The 27865-nt window shown below is 57.2% G+C and overlaps 1 protein-coding gene, 4 non-coding genes and 1 pseudogene across 5 annotated transcripts; 4 read left to right on the plus strand and 2 right to left on the minus strand.

Annotated features, from left to right (window-relative positions):
- Nucleotides 1-1809: 1809 nt before the first annotated feature.
- Nucleotides 1810-27586, plus strand: LOC135885362 (H-2 class II histocompatibility antigen, E-S beta chain-like). The gene is made up of 7 exons (XM_065413032.1): nucleotides 1810-1877; nucleotides 6519-6541; nucleotides 11396-11533; nucleotides 24375-24450; nucleotides 24581-24648; nucleotides 24785-24896; nucleotides 27457-27586. The coding sequence occupies exons 1-7, from the start codon at nucleotides 1810-1812 to the stop codon at nucleotides 27584-27586; spliced, it is 615 nt and encodes a 204-aa protein (XP_065269104.1).
- On the plus strand, nucleotides 7372-7556 carry LOC135885944 (U2 spliceosomal RNA). Its single transcript, XR_010561775.1, has one exon. It is a non-coding gene; the product is annotated as a U2 spliceosomal RNA (small nuclear RNA).
- Nucleotides 8888-9059, plus strand: LOC135885946 (U2 spliceosomal RNA; annotated as a pseudogene).
- Nucleotides 17250-17439, plus strand: LOC135885942 (U2 spliceosomal RNA). Its single transcript, XR_010561773.1, has one exon. It is a non-coding gene; the product is annotated as a U2 spliceosomal RNA (small nuclear RNA).
- On the minus strand, nucleotides 19170-19333 carry LOC135885933 (U1 spliceosomal RNA). The gene has a single exon (XR_010561764.1). It is a non-coding gene; the product is annotated as a U1 spliceosomal RNA (small nuclear RNA).
- LOC135885934 (U1 spliceosomal RNA) lies at nucleotides 22124-22287 on the minus strand. The gene has a single exon (XR_010561765.1). It is a non-coding gene; the product is annotated as a U1 spliceosomal RNA (small nuclear RNA).
- Nucleotides 27587-27865: the final 279 nt, after the last annotated feature.

Below are 27865 nucleotides of genomic sequence, written 5' to 3' on the forward strand. Positions count from 1 at the left end.
GACCCAGCCCTTCCTTGTGCCCGGCTTTCCTGGCCAGTTACCGCCACGAGCTACGAACCCAAGCTGTGAAATCAAGCCATGGACTCAAGCTACGTTCAGGACTGGTAACTATACAGCAGCTTCAGAACATCGTGTGTGTGTGTGTCTATTAGGTATTGGTCATAAATTAAATTGTGTTATAATAAATGTGGCATCTTTGTCTTGCCCCCTGAAAAGATCCTGTGTAGTTTTGTCTGCATAGCACGGGAACAGGGCTGGGGTGGGGGGACTGACGGCAGTGGGTGGGGGTGGGGAGAGCAGGGGGACTATAGGGGAGGCTGAGGGAACGGGGAGGGTCTGAGTGCAGGCGGTGGTGGTGGGGACTGTGGGGGAGGCTGAGGGAACAGGGTCGGGGGGTCTGAGGGCAGTGGATCAGGGTGGGGCAGCGGTGGGGACTGTGGGGGAGGCTGAGGGAACAGGGCTGGGGTGGGGGTCTGAGGGCAGTGGGTGGGGGTGGAGCAGTGGGGCGACAGTGGGGGAGGCTGAGGAAACGGCTGGGGTGGGGGGTCTGAGGGCAGTGGGGCAGCGGTGGGGTACTGGGGGACGCTGAAGGAACAGGGTCAGGGGGTCTGAGGGCAGTGGGTTGGGGTGGGGAGAGCAGGGGGACTATAGGGGAGGTTGAGGGAACAGGGCTGGGGTGGGGGGGGTCTGAGGGCAGTGGGTGGGGGTGGGGCAGTGGGGAGGACTGTGGGGAGGCTGAAGGAACAGGGTCGGGGGGTCTGAGGGCAGTGGATCAGGGTGGGGCAGTGGGGGGGACTGTGTGGGAGGCTGAGGGAACAGGGCTGGGGTGGGGGGGTCTCAGGGCAGTGGGGCAGCGGTGGGGCACTGGGGGAGGCTGAAGGAACAGGGTCGGGGGTCTGAGGGCAGTGGGTCGGCGTGGGGAAGTGGGGGGGACTGTGTGGGAGGCTGAGGGAACAGGGCTGGGGTGGGGGGGTCTCAGGGCAGTGGGGCAGCGGTGGGGGACTGTAGGGGAGGCTGAAGGAACAGGGTCGGGGGGTCTGAGGGCAGTGGGTCGGGGTGGGGCAGCGGTGGGGACTGTGGGGGAGGCTGAGGGAATGGGGCTGGGGTGGGGGGGTCTGAGGGCAGTGGGTCGGGGTGGGGCAGCGCTGGGGACTGTGGGCGAGCTGGGTGTGACCAGTTGGGGAACAAAGGGCTGAGGAGGGGCCAGGTACAGGGCTGTGGAGTCAGGGCTGGTGCAACCCATTAGGCGACCTAGGCGGTCGCCTAGGTCGCTACAATTTGGGGGGCGGCGACCGTGACGGTATTTCAGCCGCGGGACCTTCCGCCGCCTCTGTGGGGGGCGGCATTTTGGGGCAGGACCTGAAGAACAGGGTTGGGGGAGGCTGAGGGCAGTAGGTGGGGGTGGGGCCATGGGGGGGACTATGGGGGAGGCTGAGGGAACAGGGCTGGGGTGGGGGGGTCTGAGGGCAGTGGATCAGGGTGAGGAGAGCAGGGGGACTGTGGAGGAGGCTGAGGGAACAGGGCTGGGGTGGAGGGTCTGAGGGCAGTGGGTCGGGGGGGGATGTGGGGGAGGCTGAGGGAACAGGGTCGGGGTGGGGGGTCTGAGGGCAGTGGGTGGGGGTGGGGCAGTGGGGGGGACTGTGGGGGAGGCTGAGGGAACAGGGCTGGGGTGGGGGGTCTGAGGGCAGTGGGTTGGGCGGGGATGTGGGGGAGGCTGAGGGAAAAGGGTCCATATTGCTGTGCCTGTTCCCAACATGGCTGCCCCTGTGGTTTACAGGCCTCAGCAGGCACTCGGTTGCCAGCCCGGCCATGGGCATCACCCTGGGGGTTGTGGCCGTAGCCGCTGTGGCCGCGGTGCTGTTGTGGAACAGACACAGGTGAGTCCTCTCCCTCATCGGGGTGGTGGGGCCGTTACACCCCGTAACCCATCCCCTCTGCTCTCTCCGTCCAGGGCCTACCAGGACATTGGAGCAAGGGAGTCTAGGGCCTGAGGGCAGGGGGCGTCACCAGGCGTGGGGATCAGCCCCTCTCCTGGGGACGTGAACCCTGGGGCTGAGTCTGCGCCCAGCCCCAGAGCTGAGTGCCCTGAGGGCCAGTCTGGATCTGAGCAGGGGGAGATTGGGGCCTGAGCTCGGGGTGGCATTCTCCTCCCCCTGGGATGTTCTGTGCACATTAGACATTTGTGGGCTGTCATGGAATGGGAATTTTCTGTAATATTTTGTATGCATACTGTGTGTGCCTCAGTTTCCCCTACATGCTGCATGGTTTACTATGTGGTGGGACCCAGAGATTCAGCTGTGATGGATACCAGCTGTGGGGCCTCGGCCCCATGTCCTTGGAGGGTCGGAGAAGATAATGGCCACTCCAATTACCGAGATCTTTGGTACCGAGCACCTAATGAGCATGGGTGGCCGACCCCTCAGCAGGAAGCCAGCTGGGTGTGACCAGTTGGGGAACAAAGGGCTGAGGAGGGGCCAGGTACAGGGCTGTGGAGTCAGGGCTGGTGCAACCCATTAGGCGACCTAGGCGGTCGCCTAGGTCGCTACAATTTGGGGGGCGGCGACCGTGACGGTATTTCAGCCGCGGGACCTTCCGCCGCCTCTGTGGGGGGCGGCATTTTGGGGCAGGACCTTCCGCCACCTAGGGCGGCAGAAAAGCTGGCAGCGCTCCTGTGTGGAGTGTGGGCGGCTGGAAGCTGGGACTGTCTCCTGCAATGGGACAAAAGAGGGATCCGAGGGCTAAGGGCTTGTAGCTCTCTGTGCTAACCAAGGGATGTCTACTCTATGGTCCAGCCAGCTAACAAACCCTTCTGCTGTCCCTGCAGATGTTTGCAGCAGGGTGAACACTCCCTTTGGGTGCACAAGGCTCTCCCTGGTGTCCAACCCAGGTGGACTCGCTGACAGGGGCTCCCGAAGTGAAGCAGGGGTGCTGGAGGCGCCGAGGTTCGGTCCCAGGAGGCGGTCAAGCCAGGTCACTTCCCCTAGTCACAGAATGAGACACTAAGTGGGTCTGGCTCCTGAAGGGGCCCGCCCAGGGACTGTGCCAGAGGCGCTGTGGGATCGCTGGGATCCAGGATCCGCATGGAGCCGGAGCTGACCTGTGCCATTCAGTAACCCTGCAGGGAGGCGCTGCCCAACGGGCCCCCGGTGCAGGGGTCAGGCCTGGCTACATACACAAGGGGAGAGAGTACAGCAGGGGCCATGGGAGCCAGGAGGGGATCCTGGCAGGGCGTTCAGGCTGAGCTGGGATGCCCGGGAAGCAAGCGGATTGGCCCTGGGACATAGGCCCAGCTACCCACACGGAGCCCTGATAACACTACGGGACGCCGGGGAGGCCGCTCCAACTCGCTGGCTGGGCTGAGAGCTCCTGGGGGCCGGGCCCATCTCCAGAGCTGGGTGTGGGGCACCACGGGCTCTCTGGGGGTAGCTTCCGTCCTTTTGTTCTGCATCTGTGCGGAACCGAGCACTCGGGGGTCCTGGGTACGACCGGGCTCCCCGGCCCTGCGGTAATCCAGCAATAATAATAGTCCGGGCTGTGGATGTGAAGTGGGTTCAAGCAAGGTGGGGGGATTTTAGTCAGGACTCCTGGGTTCTATCCCCAGCTCTGGGAGAGGGGAGTGGAGTCTAGCGGGTGAGAGCAGGGGGGCTGCACCGACCAGCCTGTTACAAGGTAGAACAGCAGCCCTGAGCCACGCTGAGAACAGATGGACAAATTCCTGGCCAGACACTTGCACCTGCGTGCTGTGTCTGCACGGCGGGGCCCTGAGCGGTGTGACTCCGCCAGCAGCCCATTGTGGGGCAAGGAATAGGACATGGGGGTCCTTCACCCTGCTGGGGTTGCCAGCTCCAATCTGCTGTTAGTGGGCTGGCAGGTGGAGGGGGAGCGGAGTGGGGCTTTTCTGTAATATTTTGTATGAATACTGTATGCACCTCAGTCTCCTCTATATGCTGCATTGTTCGCTAGGTGGGGAGGAAATGTCTGTTTACTCTTTGCAGAGGCCCAGGGACCCAGAGCGGTACAGACTTCCTGCCTCTCGGGAAGGAGGCTGAACAGCAATACTCTGGCCAAGAACAAAGGACTGAGGAGGGGCCAGGTGGGGTGTTAGACAACTAGGGGAACGGGATAAAGACGCACAGAGTGAGAGTCAAGGGGGCCACACAGCTTGGTGGGGCTCGGAGATCCCCCGAAGGAACTCTGCTGTAACTTCCATTCCCCTGTGCTGAGTCGGCCAACGCTGAGTTCCAATCACCTCATAAACCCGCCTGCTTTGCCAAGGCTGGCTGAGTTGAATGGGGGGAATCGCTCCCTTTGGGGGCTCAAGTCTCACAGAGGCGTCCAACCCAGATGGACTTGCTGAAGGAAGCTCACGGTGTGAAGCAGGGCTGCTAAGCGGTGATGCCCTGTGGCTTTCCCTGAAGGTAGAGTGGGGCCCTCTGGGGGGTCTGACACTCCGAAAGGATCTCCCAGGCACTGTTCCAAGTCTGGGCCCATGCACCGAACCTGTGGGGACGTGACAGAGGGGTGCAGAGCGGAGAGAGCCCAGGAGCTCAAGTGCTGGGGTCCTGGGGGTCAGTTTCTGGCTCTGCAAGTGACTCCATGTGTGAGCCTGCGCCAGTCACTAAATTCTCTGGGCCTCCCTCCCCAGCTATGCCAGTGGGACGATGGCCTGGCCCTGCCCTGCCCTGCCCCATGGTGGGCAGGGGGTGAATGCAGCAGAGGTGGGGAGAGGCTGAAACTGGGGGCTTAGAAGCCCCGTAGGGAGATGGATGGTGCGAGCGGTAGAGAGGCCTGACCCATGGAGACGGAGCCCCACTCTCCAGCAGGGTCCCTGGGGGCAGCCCTCAGGCCCACTGAGGTGGGAGGGGGGAGCTCGGACCTTTTCCCTGTGATGCCAGCCCTGAACCTTTCACTGGGACTAAATTTACAGAGACAAAGCTGACCGATGCCGGCCACAGCCTGCCCCATCCCCAGCAGCAGGAGGCCAAGCAGATGGAGCAGCCCAGGCACTCTGCTTTGTGTCCTGTTCAGGGACGACTGGTTCCTGGGCTGGCCACGCTCTCCAGCGCCATCCCAGCTGCCCTGGGGGCTCAGTGGGGCCAGCGCAGGGACTGGGCCAGTCCTGCAGCCCGACCCCAGGCCCTTGCTCTCTCCCCTGCGAGGGAGAAGTATGGAACCGAGCCCTGCTGGGGCCGGCTCTGCCTTGCGACTGATGCTCTGCCGAGCCCCAGTGCTGACCGGCTCGTGGGCTGAGGGTGCCCATCCCCAGGGCGATGGATGTAGTCCTGGGGCTGGTGCTCAAACCTGGACAGACTCTGGATTTAGAGAAGAGCACGACCCCCAAGGACGAATTTGGGGGAGAGTCTCTCTTGAAAAGCAGCATCTGCTTGGGGGGCAAATGGGGGAAACCGAGCAGGGGACTCCTCCTGCACAGTGAAATGCCCCCGTCCCCGGAACAGCTGCATCCCACATTGAGTCCCTCCACCAAGCAGCCATGTGCAGCTGGAACCAACTGGGAATTGACAGCAATGGGCTTTGGATCAGCCCTGTGGGCTCTTCTGCCCCGTTCCCAGACCCCATAGGGTAGCAGCCCTCTCCCAGCAGAGGGGTGCAGGGGCAGCCCTTGGTGAGTCTCTAGCAGGTTGCGGGAAGGGGACGGCATCGTGGTTATGGGGCCATGGGGCTCCCACCCAGGAGCAGCTGGGAGTGGAGCAGGGACACTAGGGATGGGGGGGTCAGTGCAAGTAGCTCCCACGAAGGCACCTTGGACGGATTCAGGGGCATCGGGTCCTCCCCGCGTTTATGTGAAAGCAAAGAGGGTCAGTTACCAGGAGCCACTCAGGGACTGATCTGCTGCCCCTCCGTGGGAGGGACCCTCTGCCCCCCATGGCACGGGGTCCCTCAGCACTTCCCCCAGCAGTGCAGCCCCCAGCTGTGACAATCGCACTAGGACGTCCTGGTGTCAGGGGAAGGCAGCGATATGGAGCACGGTGCCCCCCAGCATCGGGGTGGTGCATTGGACCAGCGCTAACTGTGCGGGGAGAGCGCCCCTACCCCACGCCCTGCAGCACAGGCTCCCCAAGGCTGTGCTGGTGCAAGGACTGCGCGGGGAGAGCACCCCCTACTAAGCCACCTTCAGCTCACTGGTTTCCATTCAGGTCCCCAGCCAAGGAAGGACCAGACCAAACCCTGCTCAGCTCGCAAGTGGGCATGACCCAGCGGAACTGGGGGGGGGGGGGGGCGTGGCCCCTCTTTTTAACAAAAGAAACATGCACAAGTTTGTCATTCAGAGGCAATGTGGGGTCATGTGCCCCCCATTTCTGCCAGAGCTTGCTGGCCCCACTGGGTCCCTCAGTGGCAGCTGCTGGAGCTGGTGAGGGGTGCTCCTCAGGGCATGGTAGGAGAACAGCTGGGAGCTGCAGGGAGGGGAAACTGAGGCTAAGTGGGGGCTGCCTGGGGGGGCAAACCTTTACATTGTGACCCCCACTATCAGCAGTTGGGTCTTGGCCCCCCACTTCTAGAAAGTTTCCTGCGCCCTTGCCAGGTACGGCCGCCTGCCCCGGGGAAAACGCAGGCAGGATCTGGGGCTGCTGCTGCGCTCGCAGCTGGGGCTGGCCAGGGGCGGAGCCATGCATGGGTGGGCTGCAGGAGGGGCGGGGCCACTTGAGCAAATATGCAGATATTGGTGCCAGCGGAGCTTGTGGGAGTCGGAGAGGCAGGAGACTCGTGCCCGCAATGCTTCGGTAGGACTGGGGAAGCACGTAGGCTGCGATTGGACGTGGTGGGAGGCACGCCAAGGCCTAGGAATACTTGTGCCAAAGGTGAAGTATACGGCGCACACAGCCAGCTGCGACCGGGCATCGTCATCACCAGCGAGCCCTGGAAGAAGAGCGAGTGTCCAGAGACTTGCTCAATGTTACGTTTGGTTGATGTGGGAACTCATGGCATTGGGTGCTATTAGGTGGGTGAGGATCATCTACCTAGAACACATCAGTGGACATCAGCAATCCCAGGAGAGAAGAGCTAGAGTGCCAAGGAAAAATGGAGCTGGAAATTAACTGAAATACTTCCCTAGTGGATTGTATTTTCTAAATGGACAACCTACCTACCTTCTGTAATACTGAGGGACAATCTTCACTCAGTGATATATTTGCTTCCCACAGCCAACTCTGTATAACTTCTCATGCGTGATGTACCCAAATACCTAGATAGTAACACCTAAAGTGTATTGTTAAATGTATCCACCTTAATCTGGATTGTTACTGATTATGTACTACGTATATTTTATTACTTTTAAAACAAATTTTGTAATTGTGGCTAATCTAAGCACGATACTCAGATGTACAGACACGCTTTTCTTAACCTGTTTATTATATAGTTTTTTGACATTAGCTTTCATAAAAATTTTAAATCTTAGTTTAATAATATTTGCTATGTTCTCTATTTGAGAACTGTATATTCAATGGATTTTTGAAACAGGGAACTGAGTTAGGGGCTTACTCCATCCGTCCCATGCATCACTCTGGTATTGCTGTGTGTCCAGGAGTGATGTACTTTCCATCCGGGAGAATCTTCTGGTTAAAAGAAAGTGAAAAAAATGTCTTGTGTTAGTGTCTGCTTTGTAATGCTCATATAGTATTCATTTATTTTGCACTGGTTATTTGTATTTTGTTTTTGATTGGGTCTCTTGAGTTGGGGGACTGCTTTTCTTACATTTACTTTACTGTTGTTTATAGATCACTGAAGTGTCTCTCTTCCTATTTTATTCTCTGTCTCTGCTCACACTGATCCCCTTCGTGCACTTTCCAAACGTGTGGCGTGGAGCAGGGTTTCATCTGTGTCCCCACGGGAGAGAATGTGGTGGCAGCGGGGCGAAGCTTCGGGGAAAGGGGGGGTTTAGGGGCGGGACTAGGGGGAAGGGGCGGTGTGAGGCTGAGCGCTTGGGGAGAAGGGGAATTATGAGGGCAGGGAGTCAGGGGAATGGGCTTCGTCAGGCTGGAGCTTCAGGGGGAAGCAGTGGGGCAGGGCCCGGGGGAAGGCATGGAGAGGGAATGGGGCATCAGGGGGCACTGGTGGAACAGGGTGGAGTGGGCTGGCATGGGGTAGGAGGACCACTGTTTGGGAACTGGTGGCCCCCCACTTTTACAGACCAGAAATTCCATCATGCTGACCTGCACCCCCCCACACCTTCCCCCCACCAGAAAACTCCCCTTGGCATGATTTCCCTGCCCAGCACAGCTCTGCAGTCCTGTTTTCCTGAGCTGAGTGCAAAAGCTGGGGGTCAGCGCAGGGCAGCCCCTGGGCAGTGGCTAGACAGGGCGCTGGACGTGTGTTGAGCGAAGCTGTAAGCGTCTGCCGCACGCCTGCTGCACTGGTTCAGTAGCTGTGCCAGGGCACCACGGCGCATCGGGGCTCCGGCCCAGTGCGGGCACAGTCTCTCTGACCCGTTGCTGTAAGCGTTGACGCTGGCGGATGGCGTTACATGTCAGTGGGCAGGTTTAGGCCCATTAACAGTGTCTGCCAGGAGCCAGGGAAGCCGCCCACATGAATTGAATGAAGCAGGCGGGAGGAAGTCTGTCTGTGCAGAATCCGGTGTGGAGAGTTCTTGCTTTGAAGGATTGAATGGGAGTGATTTCAGGGCAGTGAAGTCTTGTTAATGCTGCCTGGTGTCCGTCTGCGAGCTGCTCCTGGGGCTGTAGAAAGCGGCGGGAGCGGGAGGGCTGCGTAGTGTTGCAGTAAAGAAGCATCACTTCTCTGCTCCTTAGAGATAAGACCAAGTGCAGTAGCTTCTTGGTCCATTAACAGCTTTGGTCAGGCGTCTTGACGTGTTTGGTCTTTGACCCCGAAGTGAAATCCTTGTCTTTGATTCTTGGACCCTGAAGTGCAAATATTATCTCCTCAGCTAATATCTGTTCTACTCAGTGTGATCTCTGATCTGTTCCCCATTGCAGAGCTGGGTGGTCAATAGGGGTTTGGAGAAAGGGAGTTGGAGTAGGGGCTTGTTCTGCCCATTCCACGCGTCAGCCTGGCATTGCAGCGCTTCCAGGAGCGGTGCCTCTCCCAGCTGGGACAATCTTCTGGTTCAAAGGAAGTGAAAACAATGGTGGGGTCAGTGTCTGGATTGTGATGTTCCCATGTCTTGTCTTTGTTTCCGGCTGGTTATTAGTGTTTTGTTTTTATCTGGGATCTTAGAATTGGGGGCTTGTTGCTTTTAGTTTTGCGTTACTGCTGGTTGGAGATCACTTAAGTGTCTCTTTTCTTATTTGCTGGACTGTTGGTGTTCACACTGCTCTTCTTCGTGCACTTTCCAAAAGTGTGTGGTTTGGATCAGCCGTTCATCTGTGTGCCCCTGAAAGAGAACGTTTTGGACCCTTTCCCCTTGAGAAAATATCGTTGTTTTAGTGTAGGGAACAGTCTCTGTCAGTGGTTTCCCCAGACTAGGAGCAGAAGAGGAGGAAGGTTTGAGTCAGATGGGTAGAGTTTCAGGCCACAGGAAACCTCCTGATCATCTGATCTGACCCCCTGCACGTCCCACGCCACTGCCCCCAGGGCCGGCTCCAAGCACCAGCCGACCAAGCACATGCTTGGGGCAGCACCTTGGAAGGGGCGGCCAAACTTGGGGTGGCAGGGGGCGCTCGGGGTTTTTTGTTTTTTTGGTTTTTTTTGGTTCGGTGGGGGTTTTTTGGCTCGAGGTTTTTTGTTTGTTTGTTTTTGTTTCAGCGGCGCGGCACTGGGGGGGGCGGGGGTTGGCGCGGCGCTGGGGGGGGCGGGGGGTTGGGCGGCCCGGCGCGGTGCTCGGGGTTCGGGTGGCCCGGCGCTCGGGAAGGGGGCGGGGGGTTGGGCGGCGCGGCGCTCGGGATTTGGGCGGCGCAGCGCTCGGGGTTTGGCCGGGGGTTTCTCCACATCTTTCTTGAAATGTGGTGCCCAGAACTGGACACAATACTCCAGTTGAGGCCTAACCAGAGCAGAGTAGAGCGGAAGAATGACTTCTCGTGTCTTGCTCACAACACACCTGTTAATACATCCCAGAATCATGTTTGCTTTTTTTGCAACAGCATCACACTGTTGACTCATATTTAGCTTGTGGTCCACTATAACGCCTATATCCCTTTCTGCCGTACTCCTTCCTAGACAGTCTCTTCCCATTCTGTATGTGTGAAACTGATTTTTTCTTCCTAAGTGGAGCACTTTGCATTTGTCTTTGTTAAACTTCATCCTGTTTAACTCAGACCATTTCTCCAATTTGTCCAGATCATTTTGAATTATGACCCTGTCCTCCAAAGCAGTTGCAATCCCTCCCAGTTTGGTATCATCCGCAAACTTAATAAGCGTACTTTCTATGCCAATATCTAAGTCGTTAATGAAGATATTAAACAGAGCTGGTCCCAAAACAGACCCCTGCGGAACCCCACTTGTTATGCCTTTCCAGCAGGATTGGGAACCATTAATAACAACTCTCTGAGTACGGTTATCCAGCCAGTTATGCACCCACCTCATAGTAGCCCCATCTAAATTGTATTTGCGTAGTTTATCGATAAGAATATCATGCGAGACCGTATCAAATGTCTTACTAAAGTCTAGGTATACCACATCCACAGCTTCTCCCTTATCCACAAGACTCGTTATCCTATCAAAGAAAGCTATCAGACTGGTTTGACATGATTTGTTCTTTACAAATCCATGCTGGCTGTTCCCTATCACCTTACCACCTTCCAAGTGTTTGCAGATGATTTCCTTAATTACTTGCTCCATTATCTTCCCTGGCACAGAAGTTAAACTAACTGGTCTGTAGTTTCCTGGGTTGTTTTTATTTCCCTTTTTATAGATGGGCACTATATTTGCCCTTTTCCAGTCTTCTGGAATCTCTCCCATCTCCCATGATTTTCCAAAGATAATAGCTAGAGGCTCAGATACCTCCTCTATTAGCTCCTTGAGTATTCTAGGATGCATTTCATCAGGCCCTGGTGACTTGCAGGCATCTAACTTTTCTAAGTGATTTTTAACTTGTTCTTTTTTTATTTTATCTGCTAAACCTACCCCCTTCCCATTAGCATTCACTATGTTAGGCCTTCCTTCAGACTTCTCGGTGAAGACCGAAACAAAGAAGTCATTAAGCATCTCTGCCATTTCCAAGTTTCCAGTTACTGTTTCTCCCTCTTCACTAAGCAGTGGGCCTACCCTGTCTTTGGTCTTCCTCTTGCTTCTAATGTAATGACTCGCATTAACTCAGGAGAGAGAGAGAAGAAGAGAGAGGGGCCCCCAGAGCTGAGCGCTGCAGAGCAGAGACTCCCACGCTGGGCAGCCCCTTCCAAGGACGGCTGTTACTTTGGAGCTGGAACCTGTTCTCTGAATCCCACTCATCTCTCCCCCCTCCCAGCTTTCTCCCCCTCCCTCTCAGTTCAGCCCAAGGTGAAAGTTTCCCCCCTGAAATCGGGATCCCAGCCCCACCCCAAGATGCTGGTTTGCTCCATAACGGGGTTTCACTCCTCGGGGACTGAAATCAAGCAGTCTAAGACTGGGAAGGCGCAGATGGAGACCGGCCCTTCCAGATCCTGGTGATGCTGGAGATGAACTCCCGGCACGGAGATGTCTACACCTGCCAGTGGAGCACATCAGCCTGAAGCGCCCCCTCTTACTAGGGTAAGAGACTCCGAACCTGGCACATTCCCTGAGCCCTCAGGGGCACCCCTAGCTCCGTGGATCCCGAGGGAGACACGGGCATGTCTCCGAGAGCCGTCCCCATCCCTGGGGGCAGACAGCAGAGACGTGACAAAGGGAAGGAGAGGCTGGGCCTAGCCCAAACCACCCGTGCTCTTGTTTTCACAGAGGCACAGGCTGACCCTGTCGTCGCTGGAGTCGGGGGCTCTGTGCTGGGGTTGGTCTTCATGGTCCTGGGATTGCTCGTCTCCCTGAGGAATAAGAAAGGTGAATGGCTCCGGGACAGCACTGCGCCACCAGGAAATGACTCCCAGTGGGGCCGTGATGAAGTCGCACTGGAGGATTTCACTGGAATTTTGATTCACCACAATTTACTTTAGCTTCCCCTTCCAGCATGAATCAAGTTCTCCAGTGACCGAGGAGCTTCCTCTGCCTTTCTCTGCCCACGGCCAGGAAGTGTGGGGCTAATTCCAGCTCCTGGCTTCCTATAAATCTGAGTCAGACCATTGAGATTCGGGGCTACAGTTGTGGCCCTCCTGGCCTCCCCTTCAGGTCTCCTCTCTAGTCCCACACACTCCTGGAACGTCAGGGAGTTGCGGGCACAGTTGGTGGTGTCTGTAAATCAGCCACTTTCCTCTCTAGTTGTGAAACAAATACACTTCCCCTATTACAAATATGGAGACCGAAGTCACGTGAGAAACGCAACAGCAATCCCACCCCTGAACTCGGAGACTAATTTATTGTACCCTCTACATTGCTTCCCTTTTTGCCTCAATGCATAAAAAGCATGTAATAACTTCCTGAGTTCCTCTTACGTACACGGGGCTCTGTGACACACACACACACACACACACACCCACACACACACACACACACACACACACACTCTCTCTCTCTCTCTCTCTCTCTCTCTCTCTCTCCCCCGAAAAGCACCAGACCAGCCTGCCCGGGGCTGACAGCGGGAGCCTCTCCTCAGCCCCCCCAGCAATGGCCTGGGCAGAGAACTCAGCTGAAACAATAAATCGGTGACATTTGAGAGTTCTAGCCCCAGACCACGAGTCAGGCTGAATTTTACTTAGAAATCGCATCTCTGGCGATGAAGTGGCGAGTGTTGGCACGTCTGTCCCTGGCACAGCACTTGCTCGGCAGGCGGCAGGGGTGCCAGATCCCAGGGGAGGGGGAAAGGGCGGGAGAGGGGTCTCTCCCTGGGGCGGGGGTTTCCGTGTAAGAGTTCCACACACCATTTGACCCTTCTGCTCTCTAGCGCTGATGAGACGTGTTAGCTGATCGCTGGAGCTCCAATCGCTGATCCCCAGGCCTCCGTGCTAAGCCCGAGACCTGCTGTGAGACAGTTGACAGGAACTGCTCGGCCTGCCCTAGCGGTGAGGCCCAGCCGCTAACTGCGGAAGTGACCGAGAGCTGGGCTGAGCGGGGGGCTCAGCAGGCGGCAATAGGAACAGGTGGCAGCAGAGGCGGCGAAGGCCCCGTGGCCAACGGGGGCACAGTGGTGCGCAGAGTGAACGGTGGCACCTGGGGGCCACTTGCTGTAGTGGCAGCAATAGCAGCCGAGGCGTCACTCATTGTAACCAGGGTGGGAAGTGAACTCCCGCCCCGAGAATGCACCTCTGAACTCTGGGACTTTGCTGGCCAAGGACAGCAACTGTGAGGGGGCAGTGGGGGTGGGGGTGGGGGGGTGTTAAAGGAGCATTTGTTTGTTGGACTTTCCCAACGCAAGGTGAGGAGCTGGGGCAAAGGACACTGCCCAACGTACTCGGGGGTGGGCGTTTTGCTCATGACTAGTGGTGATGGTGTTTCACCACAATAATGGCAGACTCCTTTCCCCTTTTCTTTGCTATACACGACTCAGTGGGGGCGGGGGGGAAGCGCTGGCTCTGAGAGGCGCCGGGGTGGTGGTTAATTTTCCCAATTGTGGCCGGGCACTGAAGCGGCTTCTGGGCTGGATTGTTCTGAGGAACCCCTGGATGCTGAACCCGGCCCTGGTCGCTGCCGACTCCCCCGGCGGAAGGGTTGCATTGTACAGGAGGGGCATGCGACGAAAGGGCGTCAGAGTCTCCAGGGCAGGGCGAGGCCAGGCCAGTCTGGCAGCTACAACGCCACACAGGAGTCAGGACACCTGGGTTCTGTCCAGCTCCGCTGCACTCTCACTGTGTGACCTCGGGCAGGTCACGTCACCTCCCCATGTGCTTCTCTCTGGAACAGGGTTAATGGTATTTCCTTGCCTGGCTGGCGGTTAACTGTCAGTGCAAACCTGACACCACGTAAGGAAATGAGAGACACTGCAATCTGCACAGCCCTGGTGCTAACAAGTGACCTTGCGGCAATAACCCAGCGGGTGTCGTCGTGCTGTCACTGGTAGTAGCCCAGGGACGGAGCACGCTGCTGTGCACAGGATGGTCATTCGTGTGCTGCCGCAGGGCTCAAATGTCCATCCCAAAAGGCACAAAACAGCAAAGCTCCCGCTGCAAACGCAGACAAGCCCCAGCCTCAGCATTGCAGAGCACCCACGGCACAACCACCACCGGCAAACCGGTGTGAAACCCACCGCAGTCACCTCTCTGCGCTCTCGGGGGGCTGGGCGGCTGCTCCCCAGGGTCTCCTGCTGTCTCGCAGTGCAGGGACCCGCTGCCCCTGCTCCATGGCGGGTACAGTGATGGCGCGTGGCTTCCTTCGGCAGGTCATGTGGGGTCTGTCTGTGGCTGCACCTGCCCTGGCCTCCTTCCCTCTGTCACACAGTTCTGGGGGGGGGGGGGGTTATGATGGCTGGGGGGGGGAGGTCACCCTGTGGGACTGCGCCCCCTGCTGTGGGGCAGCAATTGTGTGCTCACTCTGCGCTGGAGGAAATAGGGGACTCTGTGGGTGACAAGGCTCAACCCCCAGACCTGCCCTGACCCCAGCAAATGGCTTTAGAGACGAGCCCGACTGCTGAGGATGTATATGGGGAGCTTCTCTGTGGAAAAGCAGCGTCTGCTCCAGGGCTCAGTGGGGGAAACCCCTGCACAGTGGGATCCCCCTGTGACGGTGCCCCCATAATGATTTATGGAATATGCTTATGAATGTATCTATGACATAACTAGAATGTGTTTTATGCTACATATGCCATGTTAAATATCTATGTAAAGGTCATGATCTACTGAATCTATTAATCCTATTTGTATGCACGTATCGTTTTTGTACTTGAAGTTAGGAATATTGGCTGTGTACTTGATTGATAACCTTAGTAAAGCATTTGGTCAGCATCTTGAGAAAGGGGTGTGCAAATTAAGTGCTCAATCAAGAACCACTTAAGCCAGCAATGAACTCAAAGATGCCAATCCACATCGGAGCTTTCCCAGGAATGTGGCTAGGCTGGTAAGAAACTTAGTCATGCATGGACATGTGACTTGCCCACGTGACTCCAAAACTCCATCTTGGAGCTGAACTTTGCGTAGGAGAAAGGAGGGGGTCTCCACCCACAAGAGAAAGTCTGTTTAAACCCCTGGGAGACCCCTCTATTTTGTCTTCAGCTGGCTCAAGAGATAGCCTCTCCACCCCCAAAGATACCTGAAAGAAACTGGAACAAAGGACAATAACTACAGGGGGTGTGATTGATTGCTGGACCCAGACTAGAAGGAGACTAGTCTGTAAAAGGAAGCTTCCTGGAATTACTCTAAGGGTGAGATTTTATCTGTATTCAGTTTCTTTTAGACATAGACTTGCATGTTCTATTTTATTGTACTTGGTAATTCACTTTGTTCTGTCTGTTACTACTTGAAACCACTTAAATCCTACTTTCTGTATTTAATAAATTCGCTTTTTACTTATTAATTAACCCAGGGTATGTATTAATACCTGCGGGGGGAGGGGGGGAGAGGCAAACAGCTGCGCATCTCTCTCTATCAGTGATATAGAGGGCAAACAATTTATGAGTTTACCCTGTAAAACGGATTTATTTGGGTTTAGGCCCCGTTGGGTGTTGGGCATCTGAGTGTTAAAGACAGGAACACTTCTGTTAGCTGCTTTCAGTTAAGTCTGCAGTTTTGGGGCACGTGGTTCAGACCCTGGGTCTGTGTTGGAGCAGACGGGTGAGTCTGGCTCAGCAAGACAGGGTGCTGGGGCCCTGAGCTGCCAGGGAAAGCAGGAGCAGAAGTAGTCTTCGCACATCAGTTGGCAGCTCCCAAGGGGGTTTCTGTGATCCAACCTGTCACACCCCCCGCCCCCAGAACCACCCTGCCACACATGGGGTCCCTCCCAACATACGCCAATTTGCACCTGGAACCAACCGGGGATTGTCATTGCATGTCACTATTGTCATGAGATGAGCCTGAGCCACCACAGCACTGAGGAGCCACCCTACAATAACAAACCAGCCAGTCCACACCCCACTGATCCCCAGCAACCCTACAATAACAAACCAGCCAGTCCACACCCCAGTGACCCCCAGCAACCCTACAATAACAAACCAGCCAGTCCACACCCCAGTGACTCCCAGCAACCCTACAATAACAAACCAGCCTGTCCACAACCCAGTGCTCCCCAGCAACCCTACAATAACAAACCAGCCAGTCCACACCCCAGTGACCCCCAGCAACCCTACAATAACAAACCAGACGCTCCACAGACCCTGCACTCAGGGTGTCAGCTGGGCTCTCTCACAACCTCAGTTTACAATTGGCCCCTCCCTCCTTGTGCTCTCCGAGGCTGTTGGCGCCTCATGCTGCCTCCCCACCCATTTCCCACCCTTTTCCCTCACTCCCTCCTGCTGCCTCGGTTGGCACCACCCAGCGACGAATGGCACTAACACAGCGACACAGTACGAGGGGGCGGGGTCACAGAGTGGGAGGGACTAATGAGCGGGAGGGTGGGGCAGAGAGGGGAGAGGGCTAATAGGAAAGAGGGCAGGGAGGGAGGGGCTAATGAGTGATGGGAGGGGTAGGGGCTATTGGGAGAGGGAGCGGCAGGTGGGGACATTGGAATGGAGGAGCAGTGAGGGGAGGGGCTATTGCAGGGGTCGGCAACGTTCGGCACACGGCTCGCCAGGGTAAGCACCCTCGCTGGCCGGGCCAGTTTATTTACCAGCTAACGCGCCAGGTTCGGCCGATCCCGGCCACCACTGGCCGCGGTTCGCCATCCCAGGCCAATGGGGGCGGCGGGAAGCCGCGGCCAGCACATCCCTCGGCCCGCATGCCATAGGTTGCCTACCCCTGGCTTATGCCCAAATAAATTTGTTAATCTCTAAGGTGCCACAAGTACTCCTTGTTCTTTTCACAGTAAGGAAAGTAACTAAAATACTTCCCTGATAAACTGTATTTTCTAAACGGACAACCCTACCCTAATTCCCAATTACTGAGGGACACTCTCCACTCATTGATCTATTTTGCTTTCCCCAACCAACTCTCTGTAGAACTCTTCATGAGCAATGTACCGGAGTATTTGGATTCCAAATTGTATTGTTAAATGTATTCACCTACATTTGGGTTATTGCTGATTATGTATGCTATGTATCATCTGAGTTTTAAAAGCAAACTTTGTATTTGTGGATAATCTAAGCATGATACCCAGACGTACAGATACGCTGTTCTCAGCCTATGTATTACATAATTTTTTTAACATTAGCTTTAATAACATTTTAAAATCTGTTCTTATCAGTTTAATATCTGACAGGTTCTCTATCTGAGAGCTTTATAGTAAATGGATTTTTTAAACAGGGAGAAGGAATAGGAGCTTGCTCCATCCACTCCGCGCAGCAATCTGCTATTTCATATTTCCGGGAATGGTGCACCTCCTCTCGGCGAGAGCATTCTGGTCTAAAAAAAGAGAAAAAAGTGTTGTTACTGTCTTGTTTTTAACATGACTCTGCATTGTTCTCCTACTATGTGTTTTTCAATTTAGGGGTCTGCTTTTTTCCCTTTCTACTTTATGACTGTTTGTAGGTCACTTAAATGGCTGGTTATTCTTTTCCAAGCAGGTGCCCACACTGCTCTCATTAGTGTAATTCCAGACAGCGGCGGCTCCAGGCACCAGCGCTCCAAGCACGTGCCTGGGGCGGCAAGCCATGGGGGGCGCCCTGCCGGTCCCTGCGAGGGCTGCAGTCAGGCTGCCTTCGGTGGCTTGCCTGCAGGAGGTCCGCCAGTCCCGCGGATTCGGCGGCAATTCGGCGGTGGGGACGCTGGAGCCGTGGGACCGGCGGACCTCCCGCAGGCGCGCCGCCGAATCCGCGGGACTGGGGACTTCCCGCAGGCGCGCCGCCGAATCTGCGGGACTGGGGACTTCCCGCAGGCGTGCCACCGAATCCGTGGGACCGGGGACCTCCCGCAGGCGTGCCGCCGAAGGCAGCCTGTCTGCCGTGCTTGGGGCGGCAAAAAAGCTAGAGCCGCCCCTGCTTCCAGAAGCGTGTGGTTTGGGGTCAGTCGCTCTCTCATCAGTGTCCCCATCAGGAAAAAAAATGTCCATTCCTCCCCCCTTGAGAAAATGATCACTGTTTTAGCTTAGGGAGCAGGCTCTGTAACTGTTTGCCCCAGAGACTAGGGATTGTTTCTAGGATCAGGCGGAAGGTTTGAGTCAGATGCCTCAGCCTGCGCGCGCCCCGCCCCTGTTGGGCCAGAGGCTGATGGGGGGCGGGGGGACTTCAGGCCACATGGGGACAGGGGAGGACCCCCACCTCCCTAACAATCCCCCCCCCCCCAAAGAAACTGTCCCGTACTCCCCCCACCCACACCCAGCAACCCGCCAGGTTCACTCCCAGGCTCCTTCCCTCTCCCGCACCGCCTGCCTTCTGCCCCCGACTGGGGCGCCCCGCAGCGCAGCGCAGTGTCCGTGAGGCCCTCGGGCTTTCTCCCGGCCTGGCGCTGGCCCCCAAATCGCCACCAGGTGGCGCCGCGGCAGCCCAGAAAGCCTCTGGCCAAAGGCACAGGAGCCCGAGAGCTGACGGGGGGGGGGGGGGGGGCGCTGGTGGCCCCACCTCTGTTAAGGACCTTCCGTCACCCCAGCCCCCGCTCGGCACCAGAGAACGGCCCCTGCACGGCCCAGCTCTCACTTCATGAGGTTCCCCTGAGGCCCCGTCCCTGGGCCGCCCACCCTCCTGCTGCTTCTTCCCCCCAAGAGCCTGCCCGCCCCCCGGCGCTCACCCTTAGGCCAGAGAATGGGGGGCGCTCCCCCCCCCGCCCCGCCAAAAGGCCGCCCTCCGCTGTGGCCCTGCGCTCTCCTCCGCGGCTGGAAAGTGCCCTCCCCGCCGCTACCTCCCGGCCCACCCCCCAGGCCCCGCACCGCAGTTGAAGGCCAGAAGCCAGCGCCAAGCAGTGCAGGGGCAGCCGCTGCTCTGGCGGGAGCGGGCCCCTCGCTTTAAAAAGTAGCACCCCCCCGCCCCTGGCCACCCGCCCCAACGGCGATCCGTAGGAGAGAGAAAAGTGCGCAGGGAGACTGCAGGAAAAAGCGGTGACGTACAGCCGCTCGAAAAGGCAACACCCTCAATAGGAAACTCCCCGGAGCCCGTTGTTCTGTCTTTGCACCCGCGAGACCAGGGGAGAGCGCGAACGCAGTCCCCCACTACCACAAATTATGCAGTCGAGTTTCCCGCATTTGGGGAAATCGCAGGGGTCAGCACACCCGCAGTGCAATGGATGAGCCTCACCCTGGGAAAACCACCTTCGTGATCATGGTATCTCCCCTGCCAGGTAAGTATGAGTTGCTCAGCCCCGGCCGCCGCCTGCCCTCGCTCGCCCCATACTCTCAACACACGGTGGGGCCCGACTCGGACCGACCGCCGGCCCCGCCCACACCGGCCCCGACCGCCGCCAGCTGCTCCGACAGGCCCCGGGCTCGGACCCTTCTCGCCACCGAGCCCCGCACGGTCAATTGGGGCCCTGCTCGTCAGCCTGCTCCCGTTCCCACAATGCTCCGCTCGCACGGAGATCTGCATACGTGCTCACGCGGCCCCGCCCCTCCCGCAGCCTGCCCGCGCCCTGCCCCTGCCCTGGCCAGCCCCAGCTGTTCCGCGCTGCGAGCTCAGCGGCAGCCTCGCGAGCTCCAGGCCTTGGACCTGCTCTCCCCGGGCGGGCGGGCGGCTGCGGGCCTCAGCACAGAGCACAAGGGCCTCTCCAAGCTGCCCGGAGCTCAAGCAGCTGCTGGGGCTGCCTGTGCCGGGGCCAGAACTCGGGGGGCACCAACGTGGCTTCCAGCCTCCATCGCCCCGCAGCCTGGCCCAGCCCTGCGGCGGTTCTGATCCGGGCTCAGCGGCTGGAGCAGAGCAGGGGCGATCCAGGAGCAGCCCAGACCGCGGGGGGGAGGGTGGGACCCTCCTTAAGAAAAAGCATCCGGCCCCTGCCCCTGCTCTGCCACAGACTTCCTGGGTGCCCTCGGGCACATCATTCGGTCTCTCTAGGCCTCAGTTTCCCCGTCTTGGAAATGGGGCTGGTGGCGCTTCCCAACCTCGCACGAGTGTCGGAGGAGAACTCCCCTGCAGATTAGGAAGATGCTCGGATACTGGGGTAATGGGAGAGGGGCGCCGGGGGAGTATATTTGCACCATCGTTTGGGATGGAATCTGTTTGGAAAGAAAATATTTCCCTAGAGTAATTTTAAAAATCTGTGTTCAGCGATAACGTTGTGAAATATGTAACGGAGCAGAGCGGTATTTCCCCGTGTGGCTAGCCCCCGACCCGGCCCTAGCTCCCGCTCTGCCCTCGATCCGGCCCTTTTTCCTCCCCCAAAATTAGCCCGTCGCCCTCTCCCTCCAGTTCCTTCCGTACATTTTCGAAGGCAGCTGGGGGGGCCCCAGGCCGGCGCTCTTCAACGGAAGCAGCCCCTGCGGAGGGCAGATGGGGCGGAAACCCGGCACCAACTGGCACCACAGGATGGGCGCCCGCCCCGCCTCTCCGGTTCAGCTCTCTGGCTCCTCTGCCTTTGCCTGTAACAGCGCCAGCTTGTGGGGACGTGGGAGCCAGCACGAGGACGAGACAGCCCCAGGCCTCCCTGAGGGAAGAACTATTTGCCAGGATGGGCAGGGATGGTGTCCCTGGCCTGTTTGCCAGCAGCTGGGAATGGGCGACAGGGGATGGATCACTTGGTGATTCCCTGCTCTGGTCATTCCCTTTGGGGCACCTGGCACTGGCCGCTGTCGGCAGACAGGACACGGGGCTAGATGGACCTTTGCTCTGACCCAGTACGGCCGTTCTTATGGCTCTGCTTAAGCCACTATGGCTGTGCCACCGCGGTGCTCCAGTCTAGACGCTAGCCGGGCTTGTCCCGTCGGCGTGGGCCATCTACCTCCCCGAAAGGCGGGAGCTAGGTCGATGGAAGAATTCTTCCCTCCGCACCCCTGACAGATGGAGCTGTGCTGATGTAAGTTCCCCAGGAGACCAGTCCAGAGGCTTGGTGCGTGCTGAACCGTCACGTCTACATCGCTCTGTCCGGCCGGGGTGTGAGAAGTCATACCCGCTCCTGGGTGACACGGCTACCCGGCCTAACCCCCAGTGTAGCTGACGGCGTTCAGGGAGGCGGTGGGGTAAAGCGACAGACAGACAGACCTCCTCCGCCACAGGGTTCTGCCGGCCCAGTCTCGGTAGTGCCGCCGTGCCCCGAGAGAGAGACCGGACAGCAAAAGCCAAAGGCGCCCTGGGGCAGGCCAGGAACCTGCCTCCTGGACAAGTGCTGCCAGGTGCCAGGTGAGACAGGTTTTGGAGGGGCTGTTTTTCTGCCAGAGGGGTGAGAGCCCAAGAGGGATGGATGGGCAAAGGGCTGTGGGCAGGGAAGGGGGCAGAGGAGCCGCTGGGGCTCCTTGGGGCGAGTGAGGCCATGGGTCAAGTCCCCATAGTGCAGACTGGTGAGCAAGGCAGGGGACACAGAGCCACTTGCAAAGGAACAGATCAGCTGCAGCCCCCCACCAGGCACCAGAGCAGAGGAGAGAGCAGCACACACCCCACCTCCCGCCTTCCCAGCTTTGTCTGTGCTTCACTGCGTGCCAAGGGAATCGCAAACGCAGTCCCCCATTACAGCCGAGGGGCATGGAGCGGTAAAAGCAGGGGTTCTGAAACGTTTGTACTGGTGACCCCTTTCAAATAGCAAACCTCTGCATGCGCCCCGCCCCCCCTTATACATTAAAAACAGTCCTTTATATATTTAACACCATGATAAATGCTGGATGCAAAGCAGAGCTTGGGGTGGAGACTGACAGCTTGCAACCCCTCACGTGATAACCTCACAACACCCTTGAGAGGTCCCAAGCCCCCGGTGTGAGAACCCCGGAGTAAAGAGCTGCAGAGAAGAAAGAAAAGAGCAGGATGCTTTTAGTTTTAGAAGATCTCAGACGGGCCTGACTGTAACAGAACTGAGAGCAGAGATGTGAACTTCCACACAGCATGAAATAACCAGGAACACAGTAAACAAATAAACACAACCCCCAGCTAAGAAATTGAAGAGCGTTACAACAGCACTTCACAGCCTCCCGAATCAGTCTGTCTTTGCACCCGCGAGATCAGGGGAGAGCGCGAACGCAGTCCCCCACTACCACAAATTATGCAGTCGAGTTTCCCGCATTTGGGGAAATCGCAGGGGTCAGCACACCCGCAGTGCAATGGATGAGCCTCACCCTGGGAAAACCACCTTCGTGATCATGGTATCTCCCCTGCCAGGTAAGTATGAGTTGTTCCGCCCCGGCCGCCGCCTGCCCTCGCTCGCCCCATACTCTCAACACACGGTGGGGCCCGACTCGGACCGACCGCCGGCCCCGCCCACACCGGCCCCGACCGCCGCCAGCTGCTCCGACAGGCCCCGGGCTCGGACCCTTCTCGCCACCGAGCCCCGCACGGTCAATTGGGGCCCTGCTCGTCAGCCTGCTCCCGTTCCCACAATGCTCCGCTCGCACGGAGATCTGCATACGTGCTCACGCGGCCCCGCCCCTCCCGCAGCCTGCCCGCGCCCCGCCCATGCCCTGGCCACCTCCAGCTGTTCCGCGCCGCGAGCCGGCGCCAGGTCCCGGGGCTGGGCCCGGCCTCTCCGGCCTGCGGGCGGCTGCAGCTGGCGGGGGCGGGGCGCGGGAGCCTTTGTAGACCCGCCTGCTGATGGGGGGGGGGCAATTTAAAGCCCCCCCCACGCCCGTGTGCGGCTGCCCCGGGGTCCAACGCTGCTGAGCCCTGCGCCCAGCGCGGGGCCCAGTCCCTATATAGCCCCAGGCCCGGCTGTGACACATATGGCTCCCCCCGGCAGGGTCTGTGGGCCCCTGGGCCTGCGGGATGGTCTGTGTGTGAGCGTGTTCTGCCAGGGGGGTCCCCACAGCTCCCCCAGGAACTAGCCACCACCCGGGGCCCAGGTGAGTCGCTGCGGCTGTGACCAGCCCGGCACCCGCCCTTACCCCCAGCTGGGCTGTTCAGTGCCGCGAGCCTGTGGTGCTGCCAGAGGCCCCTCCCCACCCCTTCCGCCTGCGGGGAGCTGGGTCGGGGCCCGGGCACCCTTTTTTTGGGGTCCCCCAATTGTGCACAGGCCCCTTTGGCCCAGCGGCTAATGCCCCGTGGGTGGTGCGGGGTCTGTGCTGGTGCCCGGGGGAGGGGGCAGACTTCGGGCTTCCAGCCTCCATCGGCCCCCAGCCCAGCCGGGCCTGCCCCAGTTCTGCACAGGGTCAGGCTAGACGGTCACAATCAGGGCCGGCTCCAGCATTTCTGCCGCCCCAAGCAAAAAAAAAAAAAAAAAAGCCGCGATCGCGATCGCCCCGGCTGCAATTGGAAAAAAAAAAAAAAGCCGCGATCGGCGGCGGCAGTTCAGCGGCAGGTCCTTCGCTCCTAGAGGGAGTGAGGGACCTGCCGCCCCCGAATTGCCGCAGGTGCCGCCCCTCTCCCTTGGCCGCCCCAAGCACCTGCTTGTTAAGCTGGTGCCTGGAGCCGGCCCTGGTCACAATGGTCCCTTCCCGCCTGGGGATCTAGGAGTCCAAAAGTGGGGAAGCCCCTTCTGCGTCTAGGGCAGGAGCCAGCCTTTCACGGACAGGAGCAGCACCTTCGTTCCCAGGACTGTCCACTGGGCAGCGCCCTTGCACCATCCGTTGGGGCCGCCCTCTGCCCAGGGGTCTGTGCCCCTCGCCTGCACGGTGGCTCTCAAGGGGCCGAGTGGATCAGGCAGAGACAGCAGCAAAAGGGTTAAATTAACCTAACCCGCCTGGCGTCTCCCGTGCTTCCCTTCACATCCTGCCCTGTCCCTGCCTGACCCTGGGCCAGCTGGGCTGCTGGGACCCTGCATCCCCTCCCCACTACACTCGGGGAAGGGGGCACCTGAGCCCAGCTCTTCCTGGTGATGCTGCCCAGCCCCGATGCTGCCTGGCCCCTTGCCTGGAGGTGCCCCCCGGGGAGATGGGCAGAGTCCCGGGGGCTGGTGCTCGTAGCTGTGCAGAGAAGTTCTCTGGGTGAGTCTCCCTGTCCCCTTCCCTTTGGAGAAGCCCTGGGGGCTGGGGCTCTGCTAGTGACACTGACAGTGCTGAGAACCCACCTGGTTCATTGCACGGAGCCCCCCGGTGAGCAGAGATCCCCACACTGGGGCAGCCTCTTCCAAGGAAGGCTGTAAGAATTGGAGCTGGAACCTGTTCTCTGAGTCCCACTCCCATCTCTCACCCCTTTTCCAGCTCACTTTCTCCTGTCCCTTCCAGTTCAACCCATGGTGAAAGTTTCCCCCTCAGATTGGGGTTCCAGCCCCACCCCCACCTGCTGGTTTGCTCCATAATGAGGTTTTACCCCCGAGGGGGGGAGATGGTGTCCACGGAGCTGCTCCAGAATGGAGACTGGACCTTCCAGATCCTGGTGATGCTGGAGATGAGCCCCCAGCGCGGTAGCGTGACCAGACAGCAAGTGTGAAAAATCGGGACGGGGTGGGGCGTAATAAGAGCCTATATAAGAAAAAGACCCAAAAATCGGGACTGTTCCTATAAAATCGGGACATCTGGTCACCCTACGGCGCGGGGACGTCTACACCTGCCAGGTGGAGCACATCAGCCTGAGGGACCCTCTCACTGTGCACTGGGGTAAGAGTCTCTGGGTGTGAAGCCTTCAGGGGATGGGCCTGGGTCAGAGCCCCTGGGGGCAGAGAGCAGGGACATTATTACAAAGGCAAAGAGAGGCTGGGCTCAGCCCAAACCACCTGAGTTCCTGTTTTCACAGAGGCGCAGTCTGACTCCGCCAGAAGCAAGATGCTGACGGGGGTCGGGGGCTTCCTGCTGGGTCTGATCTTCCTGGCGCCCGGACTCCGCATCTACCCGAAGACTGAAGAAAGGTGAATGGCTCTGGGATGGGGCCAGCGGCCCTGGAAATGAGTCCCCAGTGGGGCCATGATGCAGTGGCACTGGAGGGTTTCACTCAAATTTTGATTCACCACAATTTACTTTAGCTTCCCCTTCTGGCACAAAGAAAGTGTTCTAGGGACCGAGGAACTTCCTGCCCGTCTCTCAGCCCAGCCCCTGGCTCCCCATAAACCTGAGTCAGACCATTCAGAGTCTGGGCTCCAGTGGTGCCCTCCTGCCTTCCCTCCAGGTCTCCTCTCTAGTCCCACACACTCCTGGACCATCAGGGAGTTGCAGACACGGTGTGAAGTGCCTGCAAATCAGTCAGTGCCTCTCTAGTTACGAAACAAATCCACTTCCCCTTTGAAAAATCCAACTCACTTGAGAAACGCACCAGAAATGGATGAACTCCTGACCCTGAATTTTGAGACTGACCTGTGCTACCCTCCAAGCTGCTTCCCTTTTTGCTAAATGCATGAAAAACCATGTAATAACTTGCAGGTCAAAATGCAGCCCAGCAGCCTTGGGGGATGGGGACTCCCCAGAACAGGCCCTAGTTCCCAGCAGGTTCCGAGGAGCTGTGCTGCGGGCTGGGTACAACACAGACTCCTTAGACCAAACAGGAGAGCAACTAAAATGATTAAGGGTTTAGAGAGGGTCCCATATGAGGAAAGATTAAAGAGGCTAGGACTCTTCAGTTTGGAAAAGAGAAGACTAAGGGGGGACATGATAGAGGTATATAAAATCATGAGTGATGTTGAGAAAGTGGATAAGGAAAAGTTATTTACTTATTCCCATAATACAAGAACTAGGGGTCACCAAAAGAAATTAATAGGCAGCAGGTTTAAAACAAATAAAAGGAAGTTCTTCTTCACGCAGCGCACAGTCAACTTGTGGAACTCCTTACCTGAGGAGGTTGTGAAGGCTAGGACTATAACAATGTTTAAAAGGGGACTGGATAAATTCATGGTGGCTAAGTCCATAAATGGCTATTAGCCAGGATGGGTAAGAATGGTGTCCCTAGCCTCTGTTCGTCAGAGGATGGAGATGGATGGCAGGAGAGAGATCACTTGATCATTGCCTGTTAGGTTCACTCCCTCTGGGGCACCTGGCATTGGCCACTGTCGGTAGACAGATACTGGGCTAGATGGACCTTTGGTCTGACCCAGTACGGCCTTTCTTATGTTCTATGTTCATGAGGGAGCCACTTCTTTACTCGGGTTTAGGGAGCCCTTGTTCCTAGCTCACCTCCATCAGCTTCTCTTGCTCCCTCTCTAACAGGTGAGTGGCTGGTCGCGCAGGTCACTGCCAACATCAACCACCCACTTACCGATACCCCCATCCATGGAATAAAACAAGCTAGACAGAGTCCTGCCTATAGTCACATTTTGCTTCCACACAGGATGTGTAAGCCGGGTCTGAATGAGCTCTCCCCTGACATCAGGACCAGACCGTATTTGCATAAACACACCTGCCTAGGTATCCAGCAGCAGAGCTGCCTTGCCAAGGTGATCAGTTACTGAAATACTTCCCAGAGGGACACCCTATCCTAAATTCTCAATTACTGAGGGACAATCTACACTCACTGCTATATTTGCTTTCCACAAGCCACTCTTAGTATAATTTTTTAGGAGTGATGTACCCAAATAGTTGGATGCTAATGTTTAAATGTATTAACCTTAATTTGGGATATTACAGATTATGTGTTTTATGACTTTTAAACCAAACTTTGTACATTTGAATAATTTAAGCACTACACTCAGATGTATACATACTCTTTCCTTAACCCGTGTATGAGACAATTTTAGCATTAGCTTTAATAAAAACAATTAAATTTGAATGCAGGGGTCCTGCAATGTTGTTATCCATATGGTATAAGTAAAGGGCAGCAGATCTGTGCTTAGCAGACCTTTTTTTAGAGATTATGCTCCTGGCACTGCACTCGCTAAGCAGGCGGTAGGGGTGCCAAATCCCTATGGGAAGGGAAAGAGGGTGGGAGCGGAGTTTCTATCCAGTGGGGGGGATTCTGTCTAAGAACAACTCTACACTAGAAATTACGTGGGAATAATCCACACTCCTGAGCGACGTAGTTATACTGAGCTAAGTGTTGATGTAGAGGCGGTGTTGTGTTGGTACTGTTTAAATGTGTTTAATTAGCTGTTTTAATAGTGTGTATAAGGTAAAGGTTATGTAAGTCACTGGCTTTAATGAAATCCAATATGGAGTATATCATCTGTAACCCTCGGATTCCATCTTTGTAAGCAGACTTGTTTACTGTTAAAGACACTGGATTTCCCTGGCTCAAACCGGACTGAACCAGTTTTTCCCGCCAAAACCAACCCCCAACATCCTATTCCCTCAAAACGTTTCCCACCACAAAGTCTATATAAGAACTTGCTCAGCGCCTGCGCAGGGCTGTCCCTTCCAGCGGTTGCGCGTGCATGGTCAGGTCTTCCTAACGCTCCAGAGCTAGAGAGAAGAGTACCAGCTATCCCGCCACTATCCATCTTACCTGTGGAGGGTCCTGCTTTCCTGGTGTCCATCATCCCACAGGGTCTTCCCACCTGCGACGAAATCCAACAGTCGTCGGGACTCCCCAGTAGTCCTCCTCGAAGGCGCTAAATCAGCCGGAGAGGAGAAGGTCCCGGGCTTCGCACCTGTGCGCTGTGTCCACTGCGCCTAAATCATAGGAAAGGTTTCTGTATTGGGGTTTCATTTCTTGTTTTTCCAAATGCCAAGGGAGGTTTTGTGGGTCTGAGCGTCAAGCTCCTAAAGCCAGTCACTGAATCACTGTATGGTTAAGTTTGTGTTTCTTCCCCCCATTTTCCCAGTTTTCTGTACCGTTACCCTTAATACACTAACCTTTGTTTGCACCATATTACCTTGTCTTGTCTTCATTTTTATTACATCCCACAGGAAGGGAGGGACACCCTTATTGTAAGCTAAATCCACCGGTGACAGA

This window comes from Emys orbicularis, chromosome 11 (assembly GCF_028017835.1).
Source record: "Emys orbicularis isolate rEmyOrb1 chromosome 11, rEmyOrb1.hap1, whole genome shotgun sequence".
Taxonomy (NCBI): domain Eukaryota; kingdom Metazoa; phylum Chordata; order Testudines; family Emydidae; genus Emys; species Emys orbicularis.